At 42.0% G+C, this 17,595-nt stretch overlaps 1 protein-coding gene across 2 annotated transcripts in view; it reads right to left on the bottom strand.

The window, feature by feature from the left end:
* Window positions 1-16,699, bottom strand: part of TMEM94 (transmembrane protein 94) — a 46,366-nt gene extending 29,667 nt beyond the window's left edge. The window contains exons 1-2 of one of the 2 annotated variants that reach the window (XM_072645683.1): window positions 16,641-16,699; window positions 2,997-3,123 (exon numbers count right to left, since the gene is read on the bottom strand). In XM_072645683.1, coding sequence (XP_072501784.1) covers window positions 2,997-3,017 — 21 coding nt within the window. In that variant the 5' untranslated portion in view covers window positions 3,018-3,123; window positions 16,641-16,699. Of the gene's footprint in view, window positions 1-2,996; window positions 3,124-16,212; window positions 16,349-16,640 lie in introns of those variants that run through there. The other variant, XM_072645682.1, reaches the window with a different exon arrangement.
* Between the last annotated feature and the right edge of the window lie 896 nt (window positions 16,700-17,595).

The following is a 17,595-nucleotide window of genomic DNA, read 5'->3' as shown; positions in this document are numbered from 1 at the left end:
AACTGGAACACAGAATGAAGTGGAATATTTTCTCTTATGTTATGTTTTGTTTGGTTTGGGTTTTTCTCATGGTTTCTCCCATGCATTTCAATTCTTCTATGCAACATGACTAATGTGAAAATGTGTTTAATAAGAATGTATGTGTAGATCCCATATAAGACTGCATGCTGTCTCAGGGAGGGAGGGCGGAAGGAGGGGGAGAAAATCTAAGACTTCTGGAAGTGACTGTAGAAAACTGAAAACAAATAAATTGGTAATAATAATTTTAAAAAAGACTGGGTATAAGCTGGAGAAGGAAGGGGGAAGTCAGGGGTCAGGAAATCAGCCAGTATCAGCCAAGCTAATCTTTAGTTCTGTAGCCAGAAGCAAAGCTACCCAACTACTAATCACAATCAGGCCAGCTTCATGCACTTCCAACACCACAGAGGCTGAAGAAGATTGATTTCCCACTCTGTGCTCAGGAAGTCCAGATCTGGCCCCAGCAAACATAAATTATAATTTTCCAGCCAGAATAGGAAGGGAGAAGAAAAATTCCATCATCAGTCATTTGAAGTCCAAACTCCTTGGTTTGGTTCTCCATAATTTGGCTATTACCCACCTCTCTAAACATATTTCCCACTGCTTCCCTACACAAATCTCCTGCTTGAATCAAACTGGTTTACTGAATTTTCTCCAAAAATGGGATAAACAATAATTTTGCTCTTCCACACCTCCCTCCCATATCCATGCCTAATCCATATGCATAAATCTTGCCTTTTCTTCAAGGCCCAGGCCCAAGTCCCATCCCTTCTGTGAAAAATCCCTTTTCTGAATCGTCTCTCTGATGTTTTCACTCATTTAGCATTGCTAGTCATCTGCTTTTTCATCTGTCCCCACTCCCAAATAGACTTTAAGCTGCTGTCTGCCCAGTGGCAGCACAGCACCTCACATACACTCAGTAAGTGCTGATAATACAGGTACTTCGTCATGATGACAGCCACCCAGGCCTCATCAGCTCAGGAGGGGGAGGAGGAGGATGCAGAGGAAACAGGAGCAAATAACTTCCCAGAGATGAGCCTTCAGACTCTTCCTGGGCTTGATCAGTGGATCTCAGAACTCTGATCCCTACGACAACAGGAAATGGTGTTTCACCATCAGGGTCAAGCCAGAAGGCAGTATTCTCTTCTCACATCAGAGCCAGGGATGGGCTAAAGATATCTATAAGGTATTCTTTTCTAAGACTTCTATAGATGAGATGACCTAGCAATCAGCTGGGATACTACTGGCACAGCAAATGGGCAGACATATATCTCCTTCCCCTCTGACCACAGTTCATTGTTCAGTAGCATCAGCCCCGAAACTCGGATAACTAGGTCCTTTTATAAGTCTCCTAGCCCATGATGTCCTAGTTTCCACATGCTCTTCTGTGGCTTAAGCATGCCACAGACAGCATACATCAGACCAACAAAAAAAGCTAGAGAATGGTTCTGTTTTACTCACTTTGAGGGAAATTGGCCAGTAAACTTTATCAAGACATAGGTTCATTGACAGAGCAATATCACCACGTGGTCTGTATTCCAAAGAGAGGGAAAAAAGGAAAAGGCCTTCCACAAATAAAAATATTCATAGCAGTTCTTTTAGTGGTGGCAAAGAATTGGAAATTGAGAGGATGCCCATCAACTGGGGAATGGTTGAACAAGCTGTGGTATGTGACTGTGATGGAATACTGTTGTGCTATAAGAAATGATGAGCAGGCAGATTTCAGAAAAACCTAGAAAGACTTACATGAACTGATATAAAGTAAAGTAATCAAAACCAGGAGAACATTGTACACAGTAACTGCAATACTGTACCATGATCAACTGTGAAGGACTTAGCTATTCTCAACAATACAATGATCCAAGACAATTCTGAAGGACTTATGATAAGAAATGCTATCCACCTCCAGAGAAAAAACTGATAGAATCTGAATATAGATCAAAGTATACTGTATTTCACTTTTTTTTGGTGGGGGGAGTTGTCTGTGTTTTCTTTCACAACCTGAGCAATGTGGAAATATGTTTTGCATGACTGCACATGTAAAACCTAGATCAAATTGCCTGGTTTCTCAATGAGGGGGGAGGAGAGTGAGAGGAGGAGAGAGAAATTAGAACTCAAAATTTTAAAAAACAAATGTTAAAGATTGTTTTTACATGTAATTGAAAAAGTAAAATATAAAAAAACAAAAATAAAAGATTAATGAGATTAAATTAATAAAGCTTGGCAATTGATTGGAAAAAAAAAAAAGAGAGAGATAGGTTCAGAGCAACACCCTTGGGGAGGAAATTCCTGGTTCTGTTTATAACAGAACCTCCTTCCTGACAAAGAGAACTATGGGAAGGTCATAATGAGAGACAAAGACACTCTGTTAGTTTCACACACAGACTATCCAACTCTCAAGCCACCATTAGTGTCAGTGGCATAAGATTATCTTAAAGTAAGGATAAGGTAGAACACTATATTAAAAAATCCATGCCACCAACCAGGCTGACTTATACCAGCTAGCAAAGCCACTACAAGTCTCAATGGTGCCCTGGATTCTCCCTAAATTGATATGATTATTTTCTCTAGTTACAGAGAAGCTATATTTGGTAGTTAGCTAAACTCACACAAATCAACTGGTAAGGCCCTAGTAAAGATCAAAACAATCCAAACTACAAACCCTTGGGCAAGAGCTATAATAGCAGCTGCTCTGGGCTCCAATCAGAATCAGAAACCCCAGTATAGCTTTATGTGTTCTATCAATTAATTCCACCTCATTTATCTATCTTGTATTCAAGAATCTCCACCTCTCTGCCTTCCAACCAAGTAATATTACATGACCCCCCCACCGTTCCCCAATATAGTCAACAGACAATAAAATTCAAGTCCCCAAGATGTAAGAATCCTCCAGATAAACAAAAGTCAACTTGAAGGATTCCGGGGGAGAGGGAATCCAATAGCGACAAAGAAAGAACCTGAAGGCAATGAAGGCCTACCTGGTGTTTCTTCAGGTCCATGGCTCCAAAGTGCAGTAGGCATGCCCAGAAAAATGTGGTAAGGACCCAGCAAGAGGGCCCTCTTTCACATGTACAAGCTCTAATGACTATGTCACAGCAATATCACCTGGGAAAATACAAAGAGGGGGTGGGGGGGAGAAATCATGTATCATAGATTTAGAGCCAGAATTGAACTTTGAGATTATTTAGAACAAACCCTTCCATTGTACAGCTGAGGAATAGACAAGTTAAATGGCCAAGAACACAAAACATAATAAATGGCAGAACTTGGCGTCTCCTGACTACAAATGCTTTCCACTGCCCCAGGCTGCTTCCATGGTACATCCAGCTTGCTGGGCTTGGTAGCCAATGAGTAACACAAGATTCTCACCTGCATGGGAACAGAAAGGGCAGTGAGACTAACTGTTCTTCCTTAGAAGAGCGCCTACATTCCAGGCTCTTTCCTAGTCACCTATCTAGAAGCAAGTGGTCAGTCCTATACTAGTACAGTTCCTTGAGGCAAAGAATATAATCAACATTTCAGGGCACAGGGGCTGTCATCTGGATAGGATATGAAAGATAAGGGAAAAGGAGAGGGTGGAGGAGCGACCTAAGTGCTCACAGGGTGGCAATGTGTTCATTTTGCCGCTGTCATTAGAAGTTGAATACTCAATTATTTTTACATATTTAGATTCTAGTCAGCTAATCTCCCCTGAAGCCCCCAAAATAATAATGCCTTCCACTCACTGGGAAACATACACCATCACAGCAACCTCTTCCCACAGTCTGGTGCAGTTTAGCTGCAGGGAAGTACTCAATAAGGACTTTCTAGAAGCAGGTTAGGAAGCTATAGGATGGCCAAGGACCCAGAAGCTTTTGAAGACAGATTTGATCTGACAATACAACCACCTGACAAAGCAAGCTGATAGTATGCCAAAATGAAGAGCACCCACCACTTTCACTCCAAGATCTCTCTGAGCATCTCCTTCCACCCAACTGGGCTTTAACAGCAAGAAGTCACACTACAATGTGCTTGGCCTGATTGAGTGGCGTGGAGAAATCTGGCTTGATACCAAGTCATCCTTAGTCTGAAGGACTTCTGAGAGGCCTAGACACACATCTTAGGAGTTCATCTCTACTCTGGAAGAGTCCCAGGAGGGCCTGGCACAGGACTCAAAATAGATTCATATGCTTTGGACTACATAAGGACTTTGCCACTCCTATTTAATGTTGTCTGGAATCTGGAATGTCCAGGATAGACAGTTCCTAGGGCAGTTGTTGAGTTGTTTTTCAGTCACATCTGACTATCTGTGAGGCAATCTGGGGTTTTCTTGGCCAAGATACTGGAGTGGTTTGCCATTTCCTTCTCTAGCTCATTTTACAGATGAAGAAATTGAGGCAAACAGTGAAATGACTTGCCCAGGGTCACACAGCCAGCAAGTGTCATGACTCCCACGCAGCACACACAGCCCAGGAAAGCCATACACTGCAGAGATTTTGAAATTACCTCCTCCTTTTCATAAACCAGCACTGTTTTTTCGGCCTGTACATGGATGCAATTGCATCCAACAGCTTCATCTTGCTTTCCTTGTGAAGTGCCCCCTGGGTGGTACTGTTCCTCCCACCTTACCAGACCTCAGCAGCTAAGGAGATCAGGCAGCAGCAGAACAATGGACTGCACAATGTCACTGATGTCATTCATCAGAGGGAGCTGGAGGAGAGGATGATGTATTATTATCTTCCGGGATCAATGTGGGTTGAGGATAGAAGGGAACAGAAAGTTCTCATTTCAATTGTTCCCAGTGTTTGATGAGATGCCATAGTTTACAAAGAAAAATATACCAGTGAAGTCCCCCAACAAAGAAGAATTAGTGAGGCGAGGCTAATGTCAAGAGACAAAGAGATCGGCTGGGTACAGAATGATACCTCTTCTTAAAGTGTCTTTAAACAGAAATAGCGTACAAAATATTCCTTACCCATTTAATTCCCAATTAACCTGCTCAGAACCAGATGCAGATACCAAGGCACAGAAAGGAATATTTGTTATTTACAAAGGAGGAGAGACCCAGATGAACATGCCCTAAGGATACACTGAATGTCAATGGCAAATTCAGAAGGGGACCCTGGAATTCAGACTCAGTGCTGGGTCTCAGACCCTGAACTCCCCTGGGGAAGGCTGCCAATTGGAACAGCTACCTCTGGGGCTAGCAGCATCAGGGCCTCTTTAAAGAGGGGACAGCCAAAAAACCTCAGAGGAACTGGCTCACAAAAGAACTGTCAAGAAACACAAAAGCCCTGTCCCAAGAACACTAGCAGGGAGGCCCAAAGCTGCTTCAGGGAAGCAGCCAGCTCCTCAGAAACTCTCATTCAGATTCCTGGTAGGCCAGAATCAGTGTTGTTGATGAAACAGTCCAGATCCAGGGACTTGCCAGCTCTTTTCCAACTCCACCCCCATTCTCCCCCCATCTCTAAACAATGCTTAGAAAAGAGAGCTAACCCAAGGAGGGTCATGGAAAGAGAGGAGACAGTGAAATGACTCTTGGGTGCAGTGACATTTTTTCTTAGGCAGCCTAACGAAATGGGCTCCAGAAAGGGCAGACCCACTCCTGCACATAGCTATTTTCCACACTTGGTTAGCCTTGGGATATGTTTTATGTGAATAGCACCATGGTCCCCAAATAGTAACCCAGGGTTTTTCAGAGGAGTCACCACAGGAAGGAGATTGTTCCTGTATGTCCCTTCCACCATCATCCAACAAGGAACCCTAAAGGTCATGAAGCAGTTATGTTGATAACTGGGACCACAGTAGAACAATAAAGGCAGGTAAGAACATGAGAGCTTTCAGAGGAGTGAAGTTCTTTCATCATTTCATACATTAATCTATTGGAGCTTGGTCATTTTCTAAGGTCTCCAGATCAGAGGCTAAGGCTTTAAAGGCTAGTCCTGCTCTTGAAAGAGAGACAGTTCTAGGCTAAATTACTCTGGAAAGGTTTCATGAAGGAGATGGCACTTGGTATCTGGAAGGATATACAGGATTTAGATCATGAGAGAGAAAAATTCAAGAAAAAGGAAAGGAATGAAAGAGGTAAAGACACATGAATATCTGAAGATTATTCTAGAGTGCAGGGTTTGTTAAGGGAGTAGAAAGTAAGGTTGAAGAGCCTAAATTATGAGAGATCTTGAAAGTCAAGGAGTATGAACTTTATTCTGTAGACAGAGGGGAACCATTAACCAGTGCTGTAAGCAGGGTTTTTAATGCATGGTATGCTCTGATTTTAGGAAAATTAATCTGACAGTGGTAGAATCCCTATCAGGGAGATCAGTTAAGAGACTGCTACAGTAGCCCTAGCTTGGGATGAGGAGGGTTTTAGAACTAGTCTGATGGAATATGAAATAGAAAGGAAGAGGGAAAGACTTCAGTTGACATGGAGCCCAACTCCCACACACCTACTCCAAGCAAAAACCTAAAAATAGCAAAAGACCAAATAATGACCAAAAAATTCAATGAAAATCTACAGCAAGTGACTTCATCTACCCTAGAATTGCTTTTTTTTTTTTTTTAAAGTCAGTCAGAAACCCATAAGCAATAGGAAAAGGGGCCTGCCAGAAAAAGCCAGGCCCCAAAACAAGACAGAAATCTCCCAACATAACCAGAGATTTACATAGCCTGTAAAGTTCTGTACCCAGAGAACAAGAGTGCAGAGTTCCTATGAGAAAGCCCCCAGGGTGGTTGGAAATTCAAAATTCAAAACCAAGCAAGGCTGATCTGCCCACCCAAAGGCAAAACAGGAGGCTGAACTTGGCCCCAGTACAAAGCTCCAGTTCCAGAACTGTGTTTGAAAATATGAGTTAAAAGAAGATACCAACTACCATAAAGAATTATTACAGATCCAAATATCCAAAAAAGACAGCCCAGAACATGTCTACCTAGAAAGAATGAAGCAAAAGATAAAAAATGAAATAAAAGCAAAAGAGAAAAGAAATGGAAAGTGAATTAAGTCACTTAAAAGGGAAAGTGGCAAGCCTTTCTCAAGAAATGGAATTCCTGAAAACTAGAACAGACCAAATAGAAATTGAGAACTTCATAAAAACTAAGAAGTATTAGAATAAAATCAGCAGATTGAAAAGAAATGAAAGATGTCTAATATTAAAAATGACCTAGAAAACAGGTCAAGAAGAATCATTAGAATGCCTGAAAATACTATTTTTCAATAAATCATAAATGAAAACTGCCCAGATCTAGTCAAACCTAGAACCAGAAGGCAAAAGAAAGACATAGAAAGAATCTTCCAATCGCCTCCTAAAATGAACCCTCAAAGAAAATGTCCCCAAAATGTCACAGCAAAAATCCAGAGATCCCACATCAAAGGAAAAAATACTACAAGCATTTTGAAAGTACCATGGGACCAGTCAGGATCACACAGGACCTGAAAACTTCTACCAAAAACCTGAGATCTTGGAATACAAAAGATACAGGCCCATAACCAAGAATAATCTACCCTGAAAAGCTGAGTATAATTCTACTGGGGCAAAAACAGACCTTTGATGAAGCACAAGTCTTTCCAACACTTCTGATGAAAAGACTAGACCTGAGTAGGAGCTCTGAAGTACAAACACAGGAGTCAGAGAGACCTAGAAAAGTAAATTTAGATGAGCAAGTGGAAGAGATCACATAACGAGGAAAGGCTTAGCATTCCAAGAGGAGGAGGAGAAGCAAGTGTCCATTCAGCATGTCTTCCAAAGGGTGCTGAGGAAATTAGGGAAAACAAAGGACCCGCAGGTGGACTGGCAGGTACTCCAGGGTTTTAAAGTGAGGATGAAGGGAAAACATTAGTGTAAAAAGGACAGACACAGACACAGACACAGACACACACACACACACACACACACACACACACACACATTAGGTAGAGAAATACATTAAACTCAACAGGGAAAAAGTTATTATAGGGGGAGCTGGAGATTGTAGACAGATTCAGAGAGAGGAGAGTACCAGGGAGAGAAAGTCACAAGCAAAATAAACTTCAGCTTTGAATACCGAAAAGTAGGGGCTGATAAGGAAAACTTGGGAGCTGCAGAGCAAATTACGGTATGGGAACAGAATGGAGTTATTATGGAGCAGTAAGAAATGAGGAGAGATGCTTTCTAAGAATCATGGGAAGACTTGTACAGATTGATGCTTTGGGGAAATAAGCAGAACAAGTGAAGACTGTATACAGTAAAAACATTGTAAAGAAAAACAATTTTGAAAAGTTTGAGAACGAAGATGAAAGCCATGACTAATCACATCCCCAAAGGGTCTACAATAAAGCAGGTTACCCACCTTTGGACAGAGGTGGTAGAGTTAAGGGACAGAAGGAGACACATTGTAGAACATGGCCAGGGTACGGATTGGTTTTTCTTGACTAAGTCTATTTGTTTTAAAAGCTGTTTCTCTTTTCTTCCTGTTCTTAATGGAGGGGCAATTTGGGGAGAAGAGCAATAGTGATGCCAAAAAAGGCAAGAAAAGGGGAAAATATGTATTTTTAAATGCATGTACAATAGAAGGAAATTCAGAAGGAAGCACAAACAAGCAGGAGAGCTGCAAGAGTAATTTGTTGAATTATTATATACTTTAAAAAAAAATAAGCTGCCTGGGATAGATTCATTATTTCATATATAATCATCTCATATTCTACGCTGTGGTATTTGTTAAATTCAGAATTTCTTAAAGGTCACAAAAAACACAAAAGAAAGGGTAGATGTTTCCTGTGGCTACATATAGGAACAAGACCATATGCTAATCCTCTAGAAAGCAATCTGAAGGAACTGACAGCTAAAGGGCCTCTTAAGAGGAGTTTAGAATCAAAAGGAGCTGAATAATCCAGTTTTTAAAATTCTTTTTAACAAAATCTCAATGAGGGCACCACTGATGCATCAGAACATGGGCAGCTTCCAGTTCTCATTCAGTCAGAGCCTTCTCACTGTTTGTTACTTGGCAACAAACCCCCTTAGCCTTAGGGTCAGGGCCTCAACTGCAAAATCTATTTAAAGCAGTGTGGTCGGTGGAGAGAACACAAAACTTGGAGACAGAAGATCTGGGTTCAAGACTCAGCTCTAATATTTACCAGCTGTGACCCACAACAAGCCATTCTGTCTGAGACTTAGTTTCCTCCTCTGCAAAATGGAAATGATGATATTTGGGTTTTTGTGGGAAAATAGCTTTCTAAGTGTAAGATACTGTAATAACTGTATGACCTTTCATTTTCTCTCTAGTACTGATTCTTCCCCATGTCTCTTTTCAACATCATTCTTCCTACTCAGGAAGGCTGATCCCACCATTAACTCCACTTATAGAAGACAGTGAGGTTAAGTGGTCTGGACCGTGCCATTTGGCTCCCACAGCAGCCTCCTCCACTGGGCTGATACAAGGGCACTTCAGCCACAGTTTTCCACCTTGAATAGACTTTTCCACCTTGGGTAAAACACCAGATGTGACCCTTACCCTTGTCATGCCAGGTAACTGGAGCTGTTTACTACTGTCCTCAGCTGCCCTTGAGCCAGCTAACCTGCAGTCTTTAGAGGGCTCTGAAGGCAAAAACCATACACAGTGGCTTCATTTTGAGGAAAAATACATTTCTGCTTCAATCACAGCCTATCCTACTTAATGAAAAGATGACTGGCTGCTTTTGCCTGCTTATTATCCACCCCCAACAAGAGTTGTAAAGCTGGAAGCAAAAATGTCTCGATGGATACAGTCTCATTCTTCCAGGGTACACTGCTGGACTCAAAACACTGGGTTAAATAAAGCCTTCAATTTGCAGAACCTTTACTTTAGTGTTCCCTTCTTTCCCCACACAAATTCTTTCCTAAATTGGCCTCTAGGGAGGGGGTAGTAAGGGGAAGGGCGGATGGCCACTTTCACTCCTCATTAGCTATGCAGGAGTTAAGTTTTCCAGAAGAGTGATTCTCAGCACCCAGGGCTGGCACTCCCCAGCAACTGCTCAAAATAGAAATGTAAAGTGCTTTCTCCTTTCTCCTTCTATTGTCTGACCCTTGTTCTCTGGATCTGTATTCTCCTCTTACCCAAGTCCTCACGCAAGGAAGGATGGACTCAAGCTCCAACACCTCTTACTTTTTCAGGGGTTATAAGAGTTTGGGGGTAGGGACCACTTTACCCCTTACTTAACACTGTTTAGTGGCCCCCATTTCTATCTGAGTTGATACCATTGAATTAGATGATCCCTAAGGTCTCTTCTCGCTATGAATTATATTACTCTGTGGAGAGGGTACTTTTTTTTTGTCCTGACTTGGGATTTCAGTGGTCTGAGGAACACCCATCTAAGAAATCCCTCTACTTGAAATTCATAGTCTTAGCTGTCTGGAGATGCTAAGATTTGTCCATGGTTATATCCACACAGCCAGGATGTATCAGAAGCAGAATATGAACCCAGAATCTAGAGATCGCTTTTATTTAGGCTGCTACAGCAGCTGTCCTTTTCCGCATTAAATAAATCTTCTACCAGAAGCAGAAGCAGGAAAACTGAGAAGTTTTAATAATCAAGAGATTAACTTGCTCAAGGTCATATAGCTAATAAGTATCTGAAGGGAGATTCGAACTCAGGTTTTCCTGACTCCAGGTTCAGCACCCCATCACCTGTACTCTACAGTTAATACTTGATTATGGAGAAGAGATCCTCTGGGATAAGGTAGTGTGGATTCTGGTTCTGTCCTTTACTACCTTGAATAAATCAAACAAATTATTTCATTTATCAGGGCCTGTTTTCTCATCAGTAAAATGCAGGGAAGAGACTGGATGAAAGATGATCCATAGACCATATGTGGGGCAACACTCCCAAGTGAGGCCAAAACCAGGTTAAAAATGTAATTGGGAAATATTTAACAAGACAAATTAAAAATAATAAAATGTATATATTACATTTAAAAACCAAGTCAACACATGGCCTTCAAGGATCCTTATGTACTGTTTAGAATCAAATATGAATTCCTCTATTTGACATTTAAAGCTCCACAATCTGACCTTTTCACATCATTACACATTACTCTCCTTCAAGTGCTGTACAGTTAGCCAAACTGGCCTTCTTACTGTTCCCCTTATATAATACTCCATCTCCAGACGGGACTGTCTGTCCCTTCCATATTTGGCATGTGCTCCCTCCTTCCCTCTCCACTCCCTCCACCTCCACAGCTGCTAGTACCTCCCCTTAAAAAATAACCTGGTAATTATTTTGTTACATACAGAGAATCACCTGAAGTGGCTACATATATTCAAATCTACACTATTCAAACTTATAATTATGTAAACTATGATAACTGGCTCCAGTCCAGTAGAAATATGCAGTGCCAATTTGAATAAAGTGACAACTTAAGGGGATTCATCATTTGTACTGATCAGGACCTAGTTATGCATATATATTTACATACACACACATATATATGTACATTTACATACATACACAGATTATATATATATATATATGTATATACATATATATATATATATATATATATATATATATATATATATATATATATAATCTGTGTGTATCCCTACTAACTTCTATTATCATCTAGGATCATCTATCTAATGGACACAAAACAGCTATGATGTCAACTAAAACAAGAGTCAAAAGAATGAAAATGTTGTCTCTTCTAAAAGAATATAAACCTTATAAGGATAAGGTCTATTTCAAAAGTGAAACAGATATTTTAGTATTTTGCAGATGAAACTGGAGCACAGATATATAAAGAGCCTTCTCGGGGGTCATATGTGAACTCTGGAAGAAAATTCAAAAATATTTTTGTATTCCCAGCATCTAGCATAATGCCGTAGCATATAGAAGGTGCTTAATAAATGTTGGTTGATTAACTAGGTTCATGTCCTGATTCTGACACATACTACAGACAATTCTTGTTTTACGTAAATTCACATTACACAAATCTGACTTTATGTAATTATTGTGAAAGAAATCTTCATTCTAGGAAAAAGATATGAAAATTCCTTATGCAAAGCAGCTGCTGTACAGCAATATAAAATGCTGTATAATTTGGGCAGTAGGAAGCTGAGAAGCATCTAACTACCTCAGTTTCTGAGTGTCTACAGACAGTGAGTGATACTGTACCTCTCCCTGTGTTCAGTAGTAAGCCTTATATTTTCATCATGGCTGGTGGCAAATGTGGTCTTGAAGGGAAAAGTGAAGCATCTCATAAGCATAAGCCAATAGACTTGGAAAGGAAAATAATTAGAAAATATGAAAGAGGGCGAAAATGTCATCAATAAAATAGCACATGAACTTGGTCTTATGGTATTGACTCTAAACATCACAGTGAAAGATGCTGCCCAGATAAAGAAGCAGGCAAAAGGCACTACTTGTCTGAAATCTACTTAGTCAAAACAAAGAGAAGTGCTATTCTAGAGATGAACTATTAACTAAGTGGATAGTAGCCCACACTCAGAAAAATATTCCTTTAAGCTTAATGACAATTCAAGCCAAGACTCAAAGCCTCTTTGAATATTTAAAGGAAAATGACCTTGAAGGAACATAGGTATTTACAGCAAGCAGTACAATTTAAAAACTGCATAATTTTTAAAAATCGTGCAGCATTTCATAATTTGCAAGTGTCAAGAGAGGCTGCTAGTGAAGATATTGAAACAGCAAAGAAATTCCCAGAGTTCCTGCAAAAAATAATGGATGAAGGTCCTTGCTGTAGTAAATCTTTAATGAAGACAAAACTGGCCTATTTTATCAAAGAATGCTAACTTGAACCTACATTCTGGTGGAGGAAAAAACTATGCTGGGACATAAAGCTTCAAAAAATAGTTACTCTTCTGCTTGGAGGGGATGAATCTGAGACTTGCAAATTAAAGCCTGTTCTTGTGCACACTCAGAAAATCCCCAGAGCACGGAAAAGAAACACAAGACCATACTATGGGTGCATTATTTTGCTAACTCTAAGACAAAGATAACACTTATCTTCTTTGAACAATAATAAGTGCATTCTTGAAGGTTTTAATTATTTTGGATAATGCCCCAGGTCACCCTCCCCATCTGGATGGTTTTAACGAAAATGTAAAAGTGGGTCTACCTTCCTGCAACACTAACTACCTCCATAATACTACCTATGGATCAGGGAGTGATTGCTACATATGACATATGCTCTGGCAGTTGCAGCTTTGGATGCAGATAGGAACTGACACTGAGAGGTTTCTGGAAGTCCTAATATTTATCATGCAATCTGAAATATTGCTAAGGCATGGGAAGATGTAACAGAAACATGTATGAAGAAAGCTTGGGGAAAGTGCCTGCAGTTCATTCCGGATTTTCATGATTCTGACAAAGATGACAAGTTTGAAAACATGAGTAACGAGATTGTGAAATTAGCACAAGAACTGGAGCTAGAAGTGGATGAGAGTGATGTGAAGAACTGACTCACTCTTGTAGAGAAAACTACTGAATGTGGATCAGATTGAGCTGCTAGCTGCAAAGATTGCAGAAGAAAAAAAAGTGAAGCTCAGGAACCCAAGGTCGGACCAAAAAGGTCAACCACAAAACAGCTGGCAGAAGCATTTCTTCATTTGAGTGAATTTTTTTCTTGTATTGAAAAGCTGGATCCAAATACTTCAAGATTTTTAAAAGTTCAAATACCAGTTGAAGATAATATTATTTGATATCGTCAGATACGGAAAGGGGGAAAAGAGCCATTCCACATCCAAACATCTTTCAATAGCTTCAAAAAAAGTTGCACAACCAGTGATAAAAGCTAGGTACAGTGAGTGGGAAAGGGACAACACTGCATATCTCTGTTTACTGTATAGTACTGTGCATACTTTATCATTAATTTTACCTTTCATTTCATAATTCTGTTGATCAAAGTATTTTAATGTCTGCATTTTATTATATTTTATGACATATTAAAGGTGTGATTTTGTGTATGTCTTTGATATAATGGTTAAGTGGATCAGTAGAAATAAATCGGCATTATGTAAAAATCATGGCCCACTTATGTAACAAACTGTCTGTAATTGTGTGACCACAGGCTAGTCACTGAATCACAATGTGGTGTAGGAAGCTCTAAAAACTCTTAGACAAGTTGCTGATCTGTTTTGTTACAGGGTGCCCAATCTGATGAAATCACAGGTCCAGGCCAAATATGGAGGGACTTAAATTTTCTCAGACTATGAATCATTTCATTAGGGTAAGAGATCCCCAGCCCTACTAGCTTTCCATTAAAAACAAACAAAAGAAAATCTCACCAGAATTAAAGGTAATTAATTGTTTGTTTGTTTTTTTTAATTAGTCAAGGCATTGATTCTACCTTAAGGGTTCTTAAAACTATTCATTCTTGCCAAAAATTGCAGTATAGACTTATCATGTTATAGATATTACTAGAGAACAACTATGGACCACCTGGAAGATCTTTAAAGACCACCAGACTATTCTTTGAAAACCATTGTTTTAGTGGGAAAAATCCAAACATTGGGATTCTCTTCTAGACTGTTAACACATGAGCCCAGAGAAGTTCTTTTATATATCTATGGTTCAATCTCCTAGGAGTATCCAAGGAATAAAATTCAACTTTGTCTTTAAAACTGAATATCTTGAAGAAAGGTATAAAATAACTGCCAGGTGATCATTTTCTCACTTGGGCAAAGAAACACCTCAGGGAAGAAAGATAGACTTAGTGTAGTAAGCCGTTCTTTCTCTTCTGGACAAATCATACTGTAACTAGAGGGGGAGGAAGGGATAACAGAAGAATATGATCAGATCAATAAAAGTTATGGTGTAGTTAAGGCTGAATGAAATAAACAAAGCCGTGGAAAGAGTGCTGGATTTAAAGTAAAATTCCTACTCTGCTAGGTGGTGTATAATAAAGTGCTTTGCCAACTTTAGAGAGCTATATAAAGATCAGCAGTTATTGTTAATTACTTGTGTGATAATTGTGTGACTTTGGGTGGGTCATTCAACCTGTCTGGGCCTCAGTTTCCTCATCTATCAAAATGACAGAGATGGACTAGACAGTTTCTAAAGGGTCTTCCAGCTCTGAAGCTAAAATTCTAGGAGCAGAATTTTCTTCTACTCCTTGAGTGGTCTGAACTAGAGAAGTCTATGAAACAAAGTAACAAGTGGTTCCTTAGGGTCTTATGGAAAAAGAATGAATCACACACGTATGAACTGCAGAGAACAAAAAAACTTTCAGTTTTACTACATGGGAACTATTGAGTTCAGAGTGTCTTCCAAGGAGATGGGAGAGTTACCATCCTGTACCACCCAAGCCTCTCTCTTCCTCCTCATCTCTGCCTCCAGGCTTCCCTAAAGTCTCAGCTAAAGTCACCTTGGGCTGGAAGTTGAGTGCCTTCTCTGGGAGATTATCATCTCTGATTTATCTGGTATATAGTTTGTACAATGCTTGTATGTTGGCCCCCATTAGACAGTGAGCTCCTTGTGGGTAGTTTTTTTTTTTTTGGTTTGTTTTTAGCTTTTTTTGTATCTTCAAAACTTAGCACCGGGCCTCCCACTCAGGCTCTCAATAAATAAATGCACAATGAACTTCCGAACTGGGACAATGGAAAACTAAGTTTACGAAAAAGGTCCGGGGAACAAAGCTGAGCAGCTCAGCCCCTCCCAGGGAAACAAAGCAGGTGCAGGACCTTTTGGGGAGGAGGGGTACGGGGGATGGGGGCACAAGGGATGAAGTCCTGCTCCCAGGCAACAGCTGAGCTGGGGCGGGGGTGCAGTTGGAGAAGGGGGAGTGGACTGGGATTTGGCTTGGCCCTGGGACTCCCCCAGGGACTATAAATATATATTACAACATCAGAGCTGTAAAGCTCAGGGCCAATGCCCATGCATGGCAAACCTGGGGCCCTGGACAAGGGATCCACCAGAACCTACCCTTTGTGTATATGTGCGGGGTTGGGGGGTGGGGGGGAGCTTCCTGGCCAGCTGGACCCCACCAGGGGGGCAGCCTGGGGCAGGGTCCCCGAGGGAAGGAAATAATCAAGGGGAGGGAAAGAAAAGGAGAGGCAGTGGCCAGCCCCCTGCATTCATTCCACTTCTCCCCCGGGACGAACTCCAGGTGAGGCCCAATCTCCCAAGTGCAGACCCCAGACTCCCTAGGTCTTGGCCAGGAGGACAGAGGAGGAAGGGGCTACAGAGGGGTCAGCTCTAAACCGGACTGCTCCTCTCCAGGGGCCGGTCCCTGGCTTTCTCGTACTTACCAGGCCCTCGGGGGTCCTGTCCTCCTCTCGCCAGTCTTCGCCCCCCCCCTCTCCTGCCCCCCCTCCTCAATTCACTTCCCCTCCACCAAGGGCCGCCGCCATCTACGTTCCTGGCAATCCTAAAAAGGAAACCCCACTCTTCCTCCCCTTTCCAATTACGGAGATGCCGGCTGACTGAGAAGCGTTCTGCGATTCTATTGGTCAATGGCTAGTGTAGCGTCAGTTTTCCAAGATTTCATTGGTTTGGGGATAAGACGGAGTGAAGTTACTTCCGCCCTTCGAGGCCGGGGTGGGGGCAGACCTCTGTGTGTGAAGTGACACCTGAGGGAGGGAGGGAGGGAGGGAGGGAGAGAAAAGCGCCTTCCTCGCTTGGGACGGGCCGACTGCCCACGCCTCGAGGCGGGGTGCTGGAAGCGGGATCTCCTTACCCTTCGGGGCGAAGAGGACTACCTTCCCCTCCTTCCTGTCCCTGCCCCAGAGGAGAAAAGAGTCACTTCCGTGCTCTGAAAAACCGAACCCCGCCCTCCGTGGCTTAGCATCTCCCTCCTCCCCGGTACCCTACTGGTGCGATTCCCGCGACTTCTACCGCGCGAGACTCAGCCCTGGAGAACAGGAACTTTAGGCCCACTGGGCCAAGCTCTGCTCGGGATACCAAAGGCGCAGCCACGTGGCACCTACTTTCGGAGAGTCTGCGGCTTCCTAGGAGATCCAAAAGGCGCGGCCATACCTTAAATACGTACCGGATAATTCGACGCGGGTGGAAGCCCGCACCCACAGTGGGGGGTGGAAGGGGCGTGTGAGCCGACCCTTGAAGGCACAGACTGGACGCGGAATGCCGATGTGGGGGCCGCAGAATGTAGGCAGGAGTCTTTCTCTGCCCCACCTTCCCTCTTGTCTGGGATAACGAGAGGATGCTTAGATCACAGAACCAGGAGCACCTTCCCTCTTCCTCCCTATACAGAAATATTGCCACGCGTGAATAAAGAAACGTTTGTTAAGCGCCAGTTCTGAGTCGGGCACTCTGCTGGTGCTGTGGACACAACTCCGAAAGTGATAGAGGGTACCCAACCTCAAGGTGTTGGTATTCTAATAGGAGGATACACCACATCTGGGAAGTGGGGGGTCGGAAAGGTTTTGGGGTTGGAAAATCATAGGGTTATGAATGGGACCATAGGGCAGATGTCTCTTAGGTTCTTTCAAGTGGTAAAAGTAGCATTGATTTAATGACTATTCCCTAGGGCAGAAGAGCAAGTGAAGCCGGGGAATGGGCACAGGGTGGGTTTGGGGAGAGAGTGAGGAGGACAAGATAGGGCTCTGATTTCCAGAGAGATGGTTGAATGGGATGTGAAACATGGACTGGGGAATCCATAGATCTAGTGGTAG

Source organism: Notamacropus eugenii, chromosome 2 (genome assembly GCF_028372415.1).
Source record: "Notamacropus eugenii isolate mMacEug1 chromosome 2, mMacEug1.pri_v2, whole genome shotgun sequence".
Classification (NCBI taxonomy): domain Eukaryota; kingdom Metazoa; phylum Chordata; class Mammalia; order Diprotodontia; family Macropodidae; genus Notamacropus; species Notamacropus eugenii.
This window is presented reverse-complemented; position numbering and strand designations above follow the sequence as displayed.